The sequence below is a fragment of the Lipotes vexillifer genome, unplaced genomic scaffold, assembly GCF_000442215.2.
Source record: "Lipotes vexillifer unplaced genomic scaffold, Lipotes_vexillifer_v1.1 scaffold1071, whole genome shotgun sequence".
Classification (NCBI taxonomy): domain Eukaryota; kingdom Metazoa; phylum Chordata; class Mammalia; order Artiodactyla; family Lipotidae; genus Lipotes; species Lipotes vexillifer.
Window position 1 is genome coordinate 23,572 of NW_006796547.1, and position 17,779 is coordinate 41,350.

Genomic DNA, 17,779 nt, shown 5'->3' on the forward strand with positions numbered 1-17,779 from the left:
CAGGGCTTCCCTGGTGGCACAGTGGTTGAGAGTCCACCTGCCGATGCAGGGGACACGGGTTCGTGCCCCAGTCCGTGAAGATCCCACATGCTGTGGAGTGGCTGGGCCTGTGAGCCATGGCCACTGAGCCTGCGTGTCCGGAGCCTGTGCTCCACAGCGGGAGAGGCCGCAACAGTGAGAGGCCTGCGCACCGCAAAAAAAAAAAAAAGAAATTACAGAAAAAAGGTTAAGAAGTTTTCACTGTTCTACATGTTTATCTGGAAGTTACAAGAATTTATGTTTTTTTTTAAATGATGCAAGGCACTTTTCTTTTTGGGGCTTCATTAAACAATAAAATACTGGGTATATTACATTTTATTTAGAACCATTTCGGACAAAGAAAGAACAGTCTAAGCAACTCTCAAAATAACACATAACAGGGCTTCCCTGGTGGCGCAGTGGTTGAGAATCTGGCTGCTAATGCAGGGGACACGGGTTTGAGCCCTGGTCTGGGAAGATCCCACATGCCGCGGAGCAACTAGGCCCGTGAGCCACAACTACTAAGCCTGCGCGTCTGGAGCCTATGCTCCGCAACAAGAGAGGCCGCGATAGTGAGAGGCCCGCGCACCGCGATGAAGAGTGGCCCCCGCTTGCCACAACTAGAGAAAGCCCTTGCATAGAGAAACGAAGACCCAAGACTGCCAAATAAATAAATAAATAAACAAATGTGGGGTTAAAAAAGAAAAGAAAAGAATTTTTTTAAAAAAGGAAAAACTGAAATTATATAAAAAAAGAACACATAACATTTGGCTTTACCAAAAGCAAATGCAAGATGCAAGGAGGTAAGTCACCTGAAACTTCAAACATAATCCTTTTTTGGAGCATCTGGTACTATAAAGTAAAAAATAAATTCTTTCTATGTATATAACTTATTAAACTATTTTCTATTGAGAAAGCAAATTAGGAAATTGAGAGGAAAGGAAGCTATAATTGGATAAAATGTTAAAGGAAGTTGGCTAACGTTATGTTTCAAACCTAACAGAGGACCAAAGAAAGTTTAGTAAGTATAAGGACAATTAGTAAAGTATGTTTTTCTTACAAAAAAAAGAAGAAAACCATCAGTGACATCTATAAGGCAGTCTAACATCTTAAAATGCTGCTCAATATGTAGCAGAGAAGCATGTCTGGAAGCAACATATAATTGAAAAGAAACTACTTGTGTTTTTACTATTTAACGTTTCTATTGTCCCTAATATTTTTTTCTTTCCTAAACAGAAACTCTCATCGTCTGTAACAGTGCTAGAGAACCTTCTGTGATAATGGAAATGATCTCTGTTTGTACTGTCCAATATGGTAGCCACTAGCCATATATGGCTAATGAGTACTTGAAATGTGGCTAGTGTGACTGAGAAACTACACTTTTATTTAATTTGAATTAACTTAAATAGCGCACGTGGCTGGTGGTAACCCTACTGCAGTGGTCCGCAACCTTTTTGGCAACAGGGACCGGTTTCGTGGAAGCCAATTTTTCCTTGGAACGGGGGGGGGGGAGGGGGGGATGGTTTCGGGATGATTCAAGTGCATTACATTTATTGTGCACTTTTTTTCTATTATTATTACACTGCAATATATAATGAAATAATTATACAAGTCACCATAATACAGAATCACTGGGAGCCCTGAGCTTGTTTTCACTTGCCACTGATAGGGTTTTGTGAGTCTGCAAGCAATTGATTTATTATGGTCTCTGTGCAGTCAAACCTCTCTGCTAATGATAATCTGTATTTGCAGCCGCTCCCCAGTGCTAGCATCACTGCCTCAGCTCCACCTCAGATCATCAGGCAATAGATTCTCATCACGAGCACGCAGACTAGATCCCTCACATGCGCAGTTTACGGTAGGGTTCGAGCTCCTCTGAGAATCTAATGCCATCGCTGATCTGACAGGAGGCGGAGCTCAGGAGGTAATGTGAGCGATAGGGAGTGGCTGTAAATACAGATGAAGCTTCACTCGCTCACCGCCAGCCGGCCACTCACCTCCTGCTGTGCAGCCCAGTTCCCAACAGGCCAGGGACCGGTACCGGCCTGTGGCCGGGGTGTTGGGGACCCCTGCCCTATTGGATAGTATCGTTCTTTAATGTCGCCCTTGAACCAGCCATCAGCCAAGTGGTGGTACAGCCACCACCTGCATATTTCCAAATTCTTCTTCTTCATGTATTATCTTCAAACCCGTTAAGACTGAACAGCACAGTGGTGACATGTTAATTCCGCAGATAGCTTCATATTCCTGAATGTGTTAGACAACTCCAGAAGTAAGATTCATACACAATTCTCCTTCTTTAACATAAGCAACAGATGTCTCTTGGAGATGCCAATATTTCCATGGAAAATAACTTTTCCTCCAGCTTATAAGCTCCCATCAATATTTTAGTCCAGGGGGAAAAAGTAACATTTTAATCTGGATTATCTGTAATATACAAGACTAAATATCTAAATCATCTGTTGAGAGTTTCATTTAATAAAGTTTGGTCCAATATTTCGTCTCGTGCATAAGGTTACTCCTTATTTCTACACTACAGGTGACTTGCTTTTCACAGCAGATTATAGACCTAAAAACAACTGAGGCAAAATTCCCTGCATCTCTTGTTCCATAGGATAGGTTCAATCCTTGGCATCTTTTTGACACTGCAGAAGGAAAGAGGAACCAGCTTCATGTCCTCCCTTGACCCAGCCTGTGGCCTGGAAGGTGGATTGGAAGGATGAAAGTATTGGGTCAGCCCAAGCCTTCAGGCTGGAAGTGGAGGTGAAAGGAGGAGGGGCTGAGTGGTCCCAAGGGCTGGTTGGCTAGTGGGTGAATGGGGGGCTTACAATGAACACATTCTAAAGGGCACTGGTGATGCGAGAAGCAGCCACACGGGGCAGGGACAGGTTTGGGAGGCCTGTACCGGCTGCCATGCTGTTACCGTCTCGGTCCCCACAAGTCTCTCGGTACCCTGCTGGATGCCTGCACTCTAGCACAAGCACAACCCCCACAGCTCCAGTAACTAAAAAAGAATTATTTATGTAGGTAATAACTGATACGCAGATCGTACTAAATTCAATGTTTCAAAAGGTACAGTGTAAAATAAATCGCCCTTTCATAACTGTTGCTCAGCTCTTATCACCAAATGCAACTGGTGCCAGTTTCTTGTCTATCCTTCCCCCTGATAATTATGATTTACTAGCTCTGTCATCCTCTGCTTGAATATTTTAGATTCAATACAAATTTAAAACCAAAAAATATACAGCATTTTAAACTATCTATGTAACAAATAATCAAGTTTTGCCACCTAAGAGATCTTCACTGCCAAATTACCTAATTATTTAGCACATAATGCTATATTCTTGACTCCACGGTCTGTAAGCGCCAATGGACAGGAACCACATAACCATGCTGTAGAACAGAAAGCATACCTTCTAGACTCCTGTAGAAGAACTGGGCTGCAGGCTGGCCATTTATTAGTTGTGTGACCTCTGACCTTTACTTTTCAACTTTGTAAAATGTGGTTATTACCTCATCTCTACCTATTTCACAAGGTTAAAAGAATTCAAAACAATAATACATGTGGAAAGCACACTGGAAACTCTAATGCTATATAAGTATGAGGTCATTATTATTCATTTGTATCTCCACAGCAACCAGTCCAAAGCTGACTAGATGCACAATAAATATTTAATTGAACAGGTATAAGCACATCTCCTTATTGTATAAATTACGTTACATATAAGGAATTGATTTTTTCCTAAGTTTACTGAATGAATATAACATAGTATCAACACAACATCTTTCTTGTGGAGAAAGTTTATGATCTCAAAGATCTTACTCAAATGAAAGGATGTAAATTATTTAGCTGGCTTCTTGATTTTTCTTTTATATTGAGGAAAAATTATCCTAGTAAGAAGGGCAGGTATCAAATCCAGCAAGGTTAACAGCTTTGCCACATGAAACTAGAGCTTTAATAAGGGTCCAAAAGAGAACAGAGATAGTCTGATGTATGAGAAGCCACTCAGACAATACTGAAGATTAAGTGTGCTGTCCAACAGAAATAGAAGATGGTAAGAAAAATACTGAAGTCCTGCTAAAATATCTCCTTACTTTCTTTAGAAGAGATGCTGGCACTCAAAAAGAGCAATTAAGAAAGAAAAAAACACAGAAAGGATTAATGGAATGGTTAATAAACATCTAAGTCAGAGGGAACACATGGCTGAATGTAGGGAGAGTCTAACTTTTAGTAGCTTTTGTTGCAGGTTTTCCTTACCTCTTCTGCTGTACTAATGTGTCGCCTCTGAGTTTTCTTGGGGCTCAAAAGATTTCGACGACATGAACCACTCCAAGATGGACTTGGAACAGGCTTAATAGGAAAAGATTTTTCATATGCAGACACATGACAGTGATGGTTTGACTTTCCTGTAAAAGTGTTTGATAATCCACTAAAAAAAAAAAAAAAGTTTGTAAAAGACAAGAACAGTAAGTAAAAGTCTAACCAGGTGATTATTTTCACTTTCAAGAAATAACAAAAACAAAAAATTAGCAGAATGACAGATGTACCCTGTGAGGGAAATACACAAGAAATGATACATGAGTTGCTGCATTAGGTTCTGCCACTTAGGAGGTCTTAAACTGCCAAACTATGTAATTATCAAACACCTAAAGTTGTATTTCTTAGCTTCGCCATCTATAAGTTCCTTTGGTCAGGAACCATAGACCTGTGTGGTATGACAAAAAGCCTATCAGATTAGACTTCTTCAGAAAACCTGGGTTCTAGGTATGCACCTGGGTTCTAGGTGTGCTAATATGCATACACTTTCTATTTACTCCCTGCAGTCCCCTCTCCCAGCCTTTTGGAGGGAATTACTTTAAGATTAAATATGCAAAGGTGGATAAAGCTGAAGCTTCTCAACTGTTTTTCAATTGAATTTAAGTTTCCTAAAAGACCAACAGAGGGCTCCCATCCTCCATTAAAAAAAACTAGAAGGCTTTTTATGAGGCTGCATCGCTGTGACTGCTCCTGCCCTCACTCTCTCTCTTTTCTGAAGGAGAATTTTGCTTTGTTTCTCTCTTCTGAAGGAGAATTTTGCTTTGTTTCTTTATACCATATGTGCCTCAAATAATGGGAAAAATTGGCAAGAAAAATATTTTTGTGGACTCAAAATCCAATTTTATCTCTAAGGTTAGGTTAATAATTTAAAGTTTTTTTCTATGTGCTCTTTTTCAAGTATCATTACCCAGCACAGGTACTTGTGCTCAATATAATTAATTTTCTTTCTTTCTGCTGAGGATGAAGAGTAAAGTACATAGTTGACTAAGTTGAACTTATTGAAATGAACTCTTTAAATCAGTACATGTGGTCTGATACAAATGAAATCAGACTAGGTCTAAAGAAAATTAAAAAGTACATCTACTCCCTCTGACTCTGCAAACTCTGTTTCCTATGTGTGTTAGAGTGGGGAAAGGAGCAAGAACTTGGAATTTCAGAAACATGGTTCTTTTCTTAGGATGGGTAGACGTGGCTAGGAAAAAATGACAAGGGCAATATAATTTGCTTGGTAAAGATACAATGAATTCCCCACAATGACTTTTGTATTTATTTTTCCTAGAGTGTGTGTGTGTGTTTAATGCAAAAGATTCTTCTTCCTAAAGAAACAGTATGAGGGCATTTGCGATGCCAGAAAGCAAGGGTGCTACCAACAACTAACGAGGTTGAGTCAGACACAGACATAAGCCTGAAGGAACTTCCACTAGCCAAAGTTGTGAGAATGTAAGCATTCAAAGAATAATGATTGTAGAAGTGGATTAAAACACACTGAATCCATGACACTGAAAAAAGAACAGAAAACTTCATTTGAACCACATCAAGGGGCGATAAAAAAAAAAACCTTACTTTGAACATTGGTAATGCAGAAGAAAGATCTAATCACATACCCTGCCTTCCCAGTAGGAAAACTATTTCAGGGTGACCAAACAGCCCTAACTAATGAGGTAAAAAGCTCTCCCGGGCTTCCCTGGTGGCGCAGTGGTTGAGAGTCCGCCTGCCGTTGCAGGGGACTCGGGTTGGTGCCCCGGTCCGGGAGGATCCCGCATGCCGCGGAGCGGCTGGGCCCGTGGGCCATGGCCGCTGGGCCTGCGCGTCCGGAGCCTGTGCTCCGCAACGGGAGAGGCCACAGCGGCGAGAGGCCCGTGTACAGCAAAAAAAAACAAACAAAAAAACAAAAAAAAAGCTCTCCCTTATAGCAGAGTGCCAATTAGTTAGTGTAAAAGAAATGACAAAATTAGAAAAATACTACTTAATTAACTACTAAAATTATTATCAGGTCAAAGGAAGTCAAAAGGTACAAACTTCCAGTGATAAAACAAGTAAGTCATGGGGATGTAATGTACAGCATGGTGACTACAGTTAATAATACTGTATTTCATATTTGAAAGTTACTGAGAAAGTAGATCTTAAAAGTTCTCATCACAAGAAAAAAAATTTTTGTAACCATGTATGGTGATGGATGTTAACTAACCTTATTGTGGTGATCAGTATACAAATATTGCACCATTATGCTGCATACCCGAAACTAATATAATGTTATATGTCAATTATACCTCAATTAAAAAATTACTATCAGCTAAGGATTATCAACTGATATTAATAACTCCTAGGCTGATTTGAAACTGGTCGTTCATAAAATGCCAAAGTAATATCATTTAGATTACATTCTAGTCACAAGGGGGAAGAAAACCTCACTGTACAATTAAGGACCAGAGCGCTATCACTCTAATCTAGAGGTCAATCCAGCATCACTAATGATAGGACTGCAGGTTTTCTAATATGATGTAACACAGCATCAGCTTTTATTAAAGTCAAAAATCTAGTTTATAAAATATACAGAGGATAGAGGACAAAATCATGATAATATGGGAAAGCAACTTGTCAAATCCAAAAGGTGGAACATTATGCAGAAAAAAGTCATGTCATAAAAAAAGGGGGTGCTGTTCAAGATTGTAAGAGACTTAAGGGTGATAAATACCAGATGCGATTTTAAACTGCATACTGCTTTGGACAAACTAGCTGTAAAGGATACTTTGGGGTCAACTAGGAAAACTTAAATATAACTTATTCAGTGTATAAGATAAAATTTACTGAATGAAAAAGAGAAGATGACTGACTGAAAAAGACTACAAAAGAGTATGCACAATATGAACTCATTTTTGGAAAAAAATGTGTGCAAACAGAAAAATATCTGGAAGGACATGTACTAAGACATTACAAAGGTGACCTCTGACTGGTGGGAATATGATGTTTTTATTGTTTATTTGTGCTTATCTGTATTTTCTGATTTTGTACAAAGCATGCGCACTGTTTCTGTAATAACATTATTTAAAAAAATAACAGCATGGCATTATTGAGGAAAAAAAGCAACTTGCCAAATGATGCATACAGAATATCTTTAATGAAGATAACATATTATACATTTTATAGTATTACACAGCATATATATCATTCTATATCTAAGCAAGAGAAAGTGAAAGAGAAACAAGCATAAGAAAAGACTTGGAAGGAAACACATGAAGGGGAAGGGAGTAAGACTGTGAGTAGCGGTCAAGGGATCTTTGGCTTTATTGGCAATGTTTTAACTTTTACAATGTGACTGTGTTAATGAATTCTTATGTAATTTGAAAAAATATTAAGAAGTGGAGAAGACAATCCCTGGGAGTACTCACACATGTTTCCAGAGTCCATGTGCTGATAATCATAAAATAAAATAAAAACCATCTTGTTGGTTTCAATCAGCACCAGAAAGCTTAGCTTTGACTAAGCAGGAAATTGAATGATCCCACATGCCTAAAACCATCACCAGAGTAATATTTAAGAAGTCATAAATATCATATTAAAAAAGAAATATTTACTAATATAATAAAGTACTTGAGGGAAAAGTTTCTAAGCCAAACTTCATCTGCCTTTAATAATCAGTAGAAGTTTGGTGAGGGAATAAGCAAGGCTTATAAGTTAGGCTAAATATGATCAAGTTCTTTCTGAGTCTAATTTTACACTAGAAGTAGTTGACTAAGGTGTAAGGTTGCTTTGGTTTAAGTCAGGTCTCCGCTCACATGAGAGCCTACAAAATGTGCTCGTTTCTTTGCTACCGAAGTTACAGAAATTGATCAATTTTCAGTTTAAGGTTCAAAAGAGCCATATTGATTCTGAAGGGTCCCAATACACTCATATCCACCAAGATTTCCCTCAAAACTCTCTCCCTCTAATTATAAGATTTGGCTGCCACCAAAATCCAGCACAAGATAAATTAAAAGTTGAAAGTTCAAAATGAATTTGTCCGTATCTCTATGGTTTAAAGTTCAAAAGTGGTGTTCGTTACTTTTTAAAAATGCCAATGTAACAACTATCTTATAGCCATTTTCCCTTTTATTGGAGGAAGAGCTTGTGAACTGAGCAGCCAGAATACTTACCTTGAGGTCTTTCGGGTTTCGAGGTAAAGACTTCGGCTGTTTCTTGATTTTTGTAAAGTTGAACCTGATGCTGGAGTGGAATTTCTCCACTGGCCATTTGCACTCTGGCCAAAGGTTCTTAGGTCTCCTGAGCCAAGAAAACTGTCTGAGGAAGGGTTGTCTAGAAGAATAAAAGTTTGAATAAATTAAACAAATACCTATACTGGTTCTCCATATGACTGCAACCATGTCCAACATTGTATTCCAAAGTAATGTGGCATATCACCATGTCTCTAATGGAAGAAAGATCCCGGTCTCAACTGCCAGTAAAGTCTGCAGTAAGGGAACTTCTACAAACTATAATTGATTCAGCCATACTAACCTGAAAATTGATGAAGGAGCTGAATCCTGCCACAGCCATGTGCCTTATCTGCATCAATGTGACTCCGTGGTGTCCACCAAAAGTCAACATTTTACCCCAACTATATCTTGCAAGCACTCCCAGGCCTGGGCCTGAAAGAAGGTAGGCCAGACCAGTAAGAAAGCAGGTGGAGGGCCAAGGAGAATTGTAATTCAAATGAACAACAGTTATTGCTTAATAAGCAGCTGGTGTCACTTTCTTGTTTTAATTACCGTGTTCACGACTCAGGGGCTCTGTCTAAGAGCAGAGATAACCTAATTGCTGCTTATTCTGGCCGGCTTATGGCAGGAATGACCCGTCATTATGCATTTGGTTCTGGTATGATAACCTTCAGTCACTTAATGTTATAATCATCAGACATATCAATACTCGGATGCTTGCTATTGCAATCAGACTAAGCGAGGATTAATTATTATTTGAATTTTCTGACTTGTGGCTTACAAACTGGGGTGATAATCTTTCAAAGTTTCAGCTAGGAGTAGAATAATTTTTATAGCCTCCTCTCTCCATCAGCAGGATGGGACAATTTAAAATAACACCTTCAAAATAACTTCAGATGTTAGGCTATGTAACTGAGGAGCACCAGTAGAAAGACAAAAATTTAACTCTCTACTCCCTGAATTTTGTCTAATGCCAACATCACTTTGAGGATCCTCTTTCAAAGCATATTACTGTGGAACTTTGCACAATGTTATGTATTTATGTTATTTAAACTATTTACCGTAGCTTTTGATACTCTATCCAAAAAGTTTGGCAGCTGACAAAAGTATCAGTTTTGTATTGTATCGGAATTATTTTTTTTAAGCTGATCAGGATTATCAGAATTTAGGCTAAATAAGGTGGAAAAAAAGCAGCAGTCAGGGGTGGTATTAGTACCAGTTGATGCACCAGTGGATGACCTAATTTACTTTCAAAATGAATTACAACCTTTTCCCTTTGTAATCAACAACTATGCTTGACATCTATTACTATTACTGTAAAAATAAGAGAACTGAGGCTAATGAAAATGAGTTTCATTAAATGACCAGAAAATCATTATCTTTTTTTTTTTTTTTTTTGCAGTATGTGGGCCTCCCACTGCTGTGGCCTCTCCCGTTGCGGAGCACAGGCTCCGGACGCGCAGGCTCAGCGGCCATGGCTCACGGGCCCAGCCGCTCCGCGGCATGTGGGATCTTCCCAGACCGGGGCACGAACCCGTGTCCCCTGCATCGGCAGGCGGACTCTCAACCACTGCGCCACCAGGGAAGCCCAGAAAATCATTATCTTTAAGCAAAGTAATAACAGTGGAAATCTTCCTCTCTCATACTTTTTTTGTTGTTGTTAAAATTTGATTAGGGAATGATTTAACTAGAGATGTCTACTTGAGGAATAAGTCTACCAAAAAATGCAAATTTGAGACCAAGGATAAACCGGAGTAGCCTCCTCAATGGCACCTGACAGAGTTTTGGGCTTTAAAATTCAAGGGAAAAGCACAGGATCAGGCAATCTGTTTCACCAGAATAAGGTGGTTCCATCCCCACTCAATGAAATCACTGAATAGTGCTCTACTGCTGATGGGATCAAGCAAAGCTAGAAAGGGACTAACAGGAGGCTGCACTCATTCTTTTTTAGTTGACAGTTTAACCCAGTATTCTGTCATCATTAAGAAGTCAGATTGCAAATGTCACAAATAAGATTACTTATGTGTACATACACACACATAGAACTATAGGGAAATACACCAAAATTTTAACTTTGGTTGTGTTCCAATGATAGAATGATGGGGATTTTTCTACTTTTCTCTACAAATTTTCTACAAGGACAGGCAGTAATTTTATGGACATAATGAAATTTTATATTTAAAAAGAAGTGTGTCAGGCAATCACTTAGTATGAAAGTAACCATCAGTTGCTCCTGTTAACTTTCAGATTTATTTAGTTATTATGAATACAGGATGCTTTAATTCATCTTACCTACTAAATGCCTATTTGACAACCTAACTTAACATATTTTCCAAAGATAAGACATTGACAATGATTCTAAGCATGAGCAAAATCATTTCTTTTCATCTTAAGCTACTTTTCTTTAAGGTTTAAAATGTTTTAATTTTCTTTTCAATTGTGCTCTTAATAAAATCAAGAGGTCTTCAAGTCTGACCAGCACTAAGTTATTAAAGTGAAAATGTTGCATTTTCTCTGCTTTCTAAATTAAAAAAAAATGTTTTTAACAGTCTAATCTTGAGATTAAGAAGCAAATATTTTAAAAGCTTGATACAGAGAGGCAGATCCAGTAAAGTATAAATGGGAAGCTCCAGACTCTAGGTTCTGAAGTTTGAGTTTTTCCTGTGTTTGTTTTCATCTTAGTGGAGGAGAGGATAGTAAGGTAGGAGAGGAGACAAAGACCAGTACAGTCAGAATGAGGCTGAGGCAGGTAAACTGGGGACCCACATCTAGTCCAATCAAGAGGTAAGTCTCAAGGTGACTGACCACAGAAATCAATGTGGAAATTATTGGAAAAGAATAGGAGATAAGAGACAATATTCTGCAGGACTTGTAATGAACAAGAATGGGTGTGGCAAAGGAACAAAGTTAAAAAAGTACACAGTAAAAAGATCTGAATTAAAGTCTTTACTATAAGAAAAAAGTATACAGACCCTTGGCATTCACAGATTGAAAGTTCTGATTGTCCGTGAGCAACCTAAAAGGTCTGTGGCATGTCATAAGCTTGCTTGGTCAGGGGCTAAACTTGGCAGAGGCATAAATCTGAATCCTCTGCTTCAGGCTGTATTTTAGAGAATGAATCTAATAGCTCAACAACCCCATTTCAATATGGTTTTATTATTTGCTGTTGGTATTCTCTAGTCATCACCATGTATAAAGTAACTGTTATGAATTTTTTTCTTTTCCTAAAAAAATGGATTTCAAGTGAGAGATAAAAACTCTGGCATAAGATTCTGATATAGGGATCAAATTGTGGCCTGAGGACAAACAGAAAAAATATAACCCTCAAGAATCATGTAACTGAGTAGAAAGCCAGCACTCTGGTTGAATACCACCACAGTCAAAAATATAGGGACCTGAGATGATCTCAGAAATATCCTTTGTGAGTATCAAGGGTCCACTGAAATTTAAAAGAAAAAAGCTAAAACAAATTATTTTAAGTCATATTATTTATAATAGCTGAAAATGGAGAGGGTGAATGGGACCTAAACCATAGACAAAATGAAGGAAATGAACACACAGGCCCATTATCCTAAATCACAGCCCCCTGGATCCAGTTGTGTTTCTACACTAAAAATTTTGGGGATTTTACAAAGATAACCTGGTATATACTACGTAGCACTTCTAAGTATAACCTGAAGCAGCACCCTGTTATCAAACATACTGATATATCTACAGTAAAATGTGTAAATATTCATATTTACAGAGCTAAATAAAAGACAAAACATTTAAATGTCAGTTAAATGTCAGTTCGTGTAGCTTTTGCCAAGTAATGAATTGAGCTCAGGTCAGGTTTTGATGTCAAATAAGTTATGAAAATATTCTTTGGTTTTCAGAGCTTTTTGGATTTTGGAATTGCACATAAAGGATTGTGAATGTGCATATAAATTCCATGGATTATGAGAAATCAACAGAAAAAGGTAAATAAGAAGAATAACAGGTAAGCAGATAGAAAATTTTAAAAATATATATTGGGCTAAAAAAAATCACATATTTCAAATCATACAATGTGTACATAGATATATACTCAGATAAAAAAACAGAGAAGACCACAGGGTTAAGTAAGAGTTGAGTTAGCCAGGAGATCTTGATTATAATTTTCTATATATGATTGTTTACTATTAAGCAATTACTTTAAACAAAAACCAAATATTCTGTCCAATGGTAAATCAGCATACAAAATTACAAGCAAACACAGCCTGAGTTCAAATGAAAATATTATCCACTCAACTGTCCTTCCCCTATGATCAATACTAATAAGCTATCAAGCCATATTTCAGGCTCTCTGCTCATCAGAAAGGCCTTTTCAACAATAATGATGGCAGAGTTAACTTTCTGAAAAAATTAACTGATTTTTCTATACAATTATGCACATACTATGTGGACACCATTTCCCACCCCAGAAGAGGAAATCCAGTGCCCAGGGTAAAGTACCACCCACCTAAATGATATTTAAATATAATATAAATCTAAAAGAGCATCATACTAACGTCTTTTTAGGGGAGGAGATCTCATCTTGCTGACAAAGCATCCTGAGGAAGCCAAATAACAACAATAATTATTATTTGCATTTCATATTTATTATCTCAACTTATCCTTATAAAAAATCCCATTGAAACAGGTTCAATGGTATGGCTAATATTCCCATACTTGGGTCAGGTGAGGAGATTAAAGCATGAGGAGTGAAAAGATTTTGGAAGACCACTATAATCTTCCTGGGTCATACTGCCAGGAGACTAACCAATAAAAAACTCTCAAGTTTCCCCAAGACAGAGCCAGATCATTGGAAATCCAAACCTTAGAAAGGGGGCAGATGAAAAGTCAGGCAGGCCAGGGGCTAGGAAAAGCCTAGAGAATGCTGACTTCTGTCATGGATCACAAGTTGAAAAGGCAAGCCCTTGAATATGCAAGCATGGCTGTGGCAGGTGCTAGACAGAAACATGTAGTTAACATTTCCTGCCCTAATGGAGGGACAAGCTTGGGTAGAAATAAATTTTCAGGATTTATGATTTCAAGCAGAATACAAATAGGCTAGCTCTGTGCTTCAAATCAGTATAAGTAACCTTTATACCACATACACATATCTAAAAAAAAAACAAAAAGCCAAAAACAAAGCTGTATTGCTTTTAACAAGGGCATAATAGACAAGTAGGAGAATGGATTCTAAAAAAAAAAATCTCCCTTTAAAAAATATCTGGTTGAGACTAGATCAGTGAAGTATTATAGCAACCATACACAGAGAGCTCATTAAAATGATGTTTTAGTGGAGAAAATACCATTTTGCTTTTGACAATGTTTTCACTTTTAGAGACAGTAAACACAAACAACTTGCTAGGAAGGAGTCTGAAAGGTAGAAATGCCTTGACTCCAAGTAATGTGTCATACCTGAATAATAATTTGGATGAGCTGCACCTCTTGTAGAACAAGTATACGAGCGGTCCAAATTTCCTTGCCTGGAAGGTAAAATCTAAACAAAACAAAAGTTTTTTCTTAAACCATATTTTTTACAACAAAACAAAAACTTACACTAGGAAAAATATATAATTAAACAAGATTATGACATATTTCAGAATGCAATATAATTAATTATAATTATATATATTATAAATAAATTAAGCTACGTACTAGTAAGAAATGAAAACATGATGAAATGATTAAGGCTTCAAGGGGAAAAATGGGCAAAATATCTCTTATACAACTTAATTCAAAGAATGCTCATTAGAAGGTAATACGTATTTAATATAGCCTGTTCTCAAAGCCAGGTGTATCACATATCAAAGCAGCTGACAAAATCAACCTGGTTTTGATTCTCTTGATAACTTCACAGGACAGTTCTTAATCAGAGGTGCTGCTGCACCCCAGTACAAATCTGGAAATGTGTAGATATATATTCAGTTAACAAAATGATTACTGGGGGCAGATGCTACAGGTATTTAGTGCCCAAGGATGCTAAACATTCTACACACAGCAAAGAACGGTCTCATCCTAATTAGTAATGGCTTCCTACTGAGAAAGACTGCTTTATTAACAGTCCTCAAACCTTGGAGATTTTTTAAACTGCAGATTCTGATTCAGTAGGTATGGGGTAAAGCCTGAGATTCTGCTTTTCTAATAAGGTCTCAGGTGATGCTGCTGCTGCTGGTCCCTTGAGAAACTAAGCTTTATAGAACAGAGAAATTTCAGAGCTACTGTATATTTTCATAGTTTCCCCCCATTTAATGCTCAGCAATTTTAAGACACCAGTTTAAAAGAATGCTGATCTGTGTATTAGTAATTGTAATATTCAGAGGAATAATAAAGAGTTTCTAAAAGGTATCATTCTCCACGAATTTATACATAGCCTGGCTCTTATTTAAGTTTAACGTATCAAACAGAATTCCAAATACTAGCATTACTGATTGTAAAAAGTTTACATATATTCTTGTGCTTTTGAGTGTGGCATTTAAACTCTATCAGATGAAAACTTAAGCCAAAATAATTCATTAATTAAGGAAAGAAAATTATTACTAACCTGATGGTCAGGAAGTGAAAGCTGGTCCTCTGGAAAACCTGTTTGTGACAGGAGATGCGTTTTGAATATGGAGTTGTGGTTCACTAAAGTTACTTCTCCAGCATCCATCCTCATCCTATCAGCAGTATCATCTGGGGAAAGAGTCTGGATTAGTTCTACTTTCCTAGAAACAATCTTTTCACCTAATAAAAATGATTTCCCCCAAACACCTCTACAGTCAAATAAAACCGCTCCTTCATAACTCTTGGCAAGAAATCTCAAAATGTCACTGTCAAAAAACAGGCCCATGTGCAGAAATTGGTTAATTTGGAATCGAGATCATCTACTAAATAGTTCAAAACTTGTACAAGAATAAAAAGAGCTTAATTCAAAGTTTTAAAAACAATGAAATTTTCCCAAAATTTTTTATTTTAACTGTAGGAAAAAAAAAAAAGAATGGGGAAAAACTTTCACCATTCAAAGCAAATACTCTTAACCCTGGTTTATTTCCTCTGTTTCAACTCAACAAGGTGCTTTAAAATTTAATCCACTTGAAAATTTTTTCTGCAAAAAGCATACTTTATTCATATAGCTCTTAACAGGTATCAGCTCAGTTACTGTATACTGTGGCAGAACTGTACTTTATTACCGTTTTTGAGACCTTTGTTACCATAAAAGAGTTAGAATAGGAACAAGTGAGAGTAAGAGAACTCAGTGATTTATACTGCTATCAGCAATGAGAGAAAAGGGAAACAAATGACCAGGAGAAAGAAGGTAGACTAAACAAAAGGGAAAAACAGTAGAGAGAAGACTAATGTGGACTTAAGAGGAGCCTATGGGATGTTATAAGATCGAACTGTACAGATTTTTCAACCTATTCCTAAATTGACTACTAGTCTTGACCTTATACTGTTCCCTGTTATAGACATAAAGTACTATGAATAGCAGAAAATGTTCCAATCACAATTAATTCTCAATGCCACTAGCTAAATGAAATTTAAATTTTACCTTAATCAAATTATTTATCACATAGAGGGCAGTATAACAGTACTAAAGAACAAGGACCCTGGAACCAGTCCCTGAGTTTAAATCCTGGCTCTTGCCAGTTATAGCTGTGTGATCCTAGGCAAGTTTCTTAACCTCTGTGTCTCAGTTTCTCTGTCAACAAAATGGAGATAATAATAGTACCTACTAGGTACTAAAGTAAGTCCCCTACATACAAACGAGTTCCGTTCCGAGGGTGCGCCCATTAAGTCCAATTTGTTTGTAAGTCCAACAAAGTTAGCCTAGGTACCCAACTAACACAATTGGCTATATAGTACTGTACTATAATAGGTTTATAATACTTTTCACACAAATAATACATAAGAAACAAACACAAAAAATAAAGAAAACATTTTTAATCTTACAGTACTTTGAAAAGTACAGTAGTACAGTGCAGTAAAACGGCTGGTGCTTCTTAGCAGTACCACCTACATTACTGCTGCTTTACGCTTGCTTCCAGACATCCTGGGCTTGAAATAAATACACCGTACTATTGTACTCTATACAGTACTGTACAGTAAAGTACACAAAAGCACAAGGACTTGTAGTGGATGCACACACGTGACAATGTACTCCAGACACGTGAACTAACTTACATGACTGGACATGCAAACGCATGTTCACATCTTTGAAAAGAAAGTTCACAACTTGAAGGTTTGTATGTAGGGGACTTACTCTATCAGGTATTTTAAGTACTTAAAAAACAAGGCCTTGCACACAGAAATGCTTGCTACCGTGTATTTAGCTTTTTCAATGCAATGAATGAGAAAATGCTTTAAAAGGTTGCTATAAACAATATCCCAACCAAAAGAAAATTGTTTGGTATACTGTATTACATAATTAGGATGAGATCTCCTTTAAAATTATTATTAAGCACGAATATTGAAAATATTATTAAGCACAAAGATGCAAATATTCTTGCACTCCAGCTTATCTAATCAGAGTAACTAAAAGGATTGAACACTACTTCATAGTCAGTCTTACCCATGTCAGGTGTTTTCACATCACTGACTTCAGCAGAGATACAAAGTCCTATAAAAGAAGACAGAAAATAGAAATGTTACATTCTGAAACATCTCTTTCATGTCATTACAGTACAGGAAGCCACTCAGAAGTGACACTTGTATTCTTAGTGGAGAAAAATATAACATGGTAAGGCAAGTTGATGGGAAGAGAATGGGAACTAAAACTAGCCTGAGGTAGTTCCAAACATTTCTGCAACCTGTGTAATACTAAAGAGCAATTATGGACTACCCACAGAATCACAGATTACAGCACAAAGCAGGTTAGGAGACCCAACCCTTTGCAGACTAATTTGCATATGATCATAAAGTTAGTGACTGCACTGAAATTACAATCTAAACATTCTTCCCAATCCATTACTCTTTCTGTTACCTCATGCGAAACCATTTTATTTTATTTTATTTTATTTGGACCATTTTTAAAGTCTTTATTGAATTTGTTACAATATTGCTTCTGTTTTATGTTTTGGTTTTTTGGCCCCGAGGCACATGAGATCTTAGCTCCCTGACCAGGGTTCCCTCTGCATTGGAAGGCGAAGTTTAACCACTGGACCACTAGGGAAGTCCCACTAAACCATTTTATAAACAAGTGACAGATCTTGTGGTAGTCCTGTTAGGACTTCTCTTCCATACGTCTTAGCAGCCAAACAAAAAG

General features: G+C 37.3%; 1 protein-coding gene across 1 annotated transcript in view; it reads right to left on the reverse strand.

The window, feature by feature from the left end:
- Positions 1-17,779, reverse strand: part of LOC103084196 (sentrin-specific protease 1-like) — a gene marked incomplete at its 3' end in the record, with an annotated part of 34,670 nt that overhangs the window by 13,954 nt on the left and 2,937 nt on the right. The window contains exons 2-7 of the mRNA XM_007468641.1: positions 17,087-17,134; positions 15,080-15,210; positions 13,954-14,035; positions 13,059-13,100; positions 8,470-8,629; positions 4,277-4,448 (exon numbers count right to left, since the gene is read on the reverse strand). Of these exons, the coding sequence (XP_007468703.1) occupies positions 4,277-4,448; positions 8,470-8,629; positions 13,059-13,100; positions 13,954-14,035; positions 15,080-15,210; positions 17,087-17,134 (635 nt within the window). The remainder of the gene's footprint in view (positions 1-4,276; positions 4,449-8,469; positions 8,630-13,058; positions 13,101-13,953; positions 14,036-15,079; positions 15,211-17,086; positions 17,135-17,779) is intronic.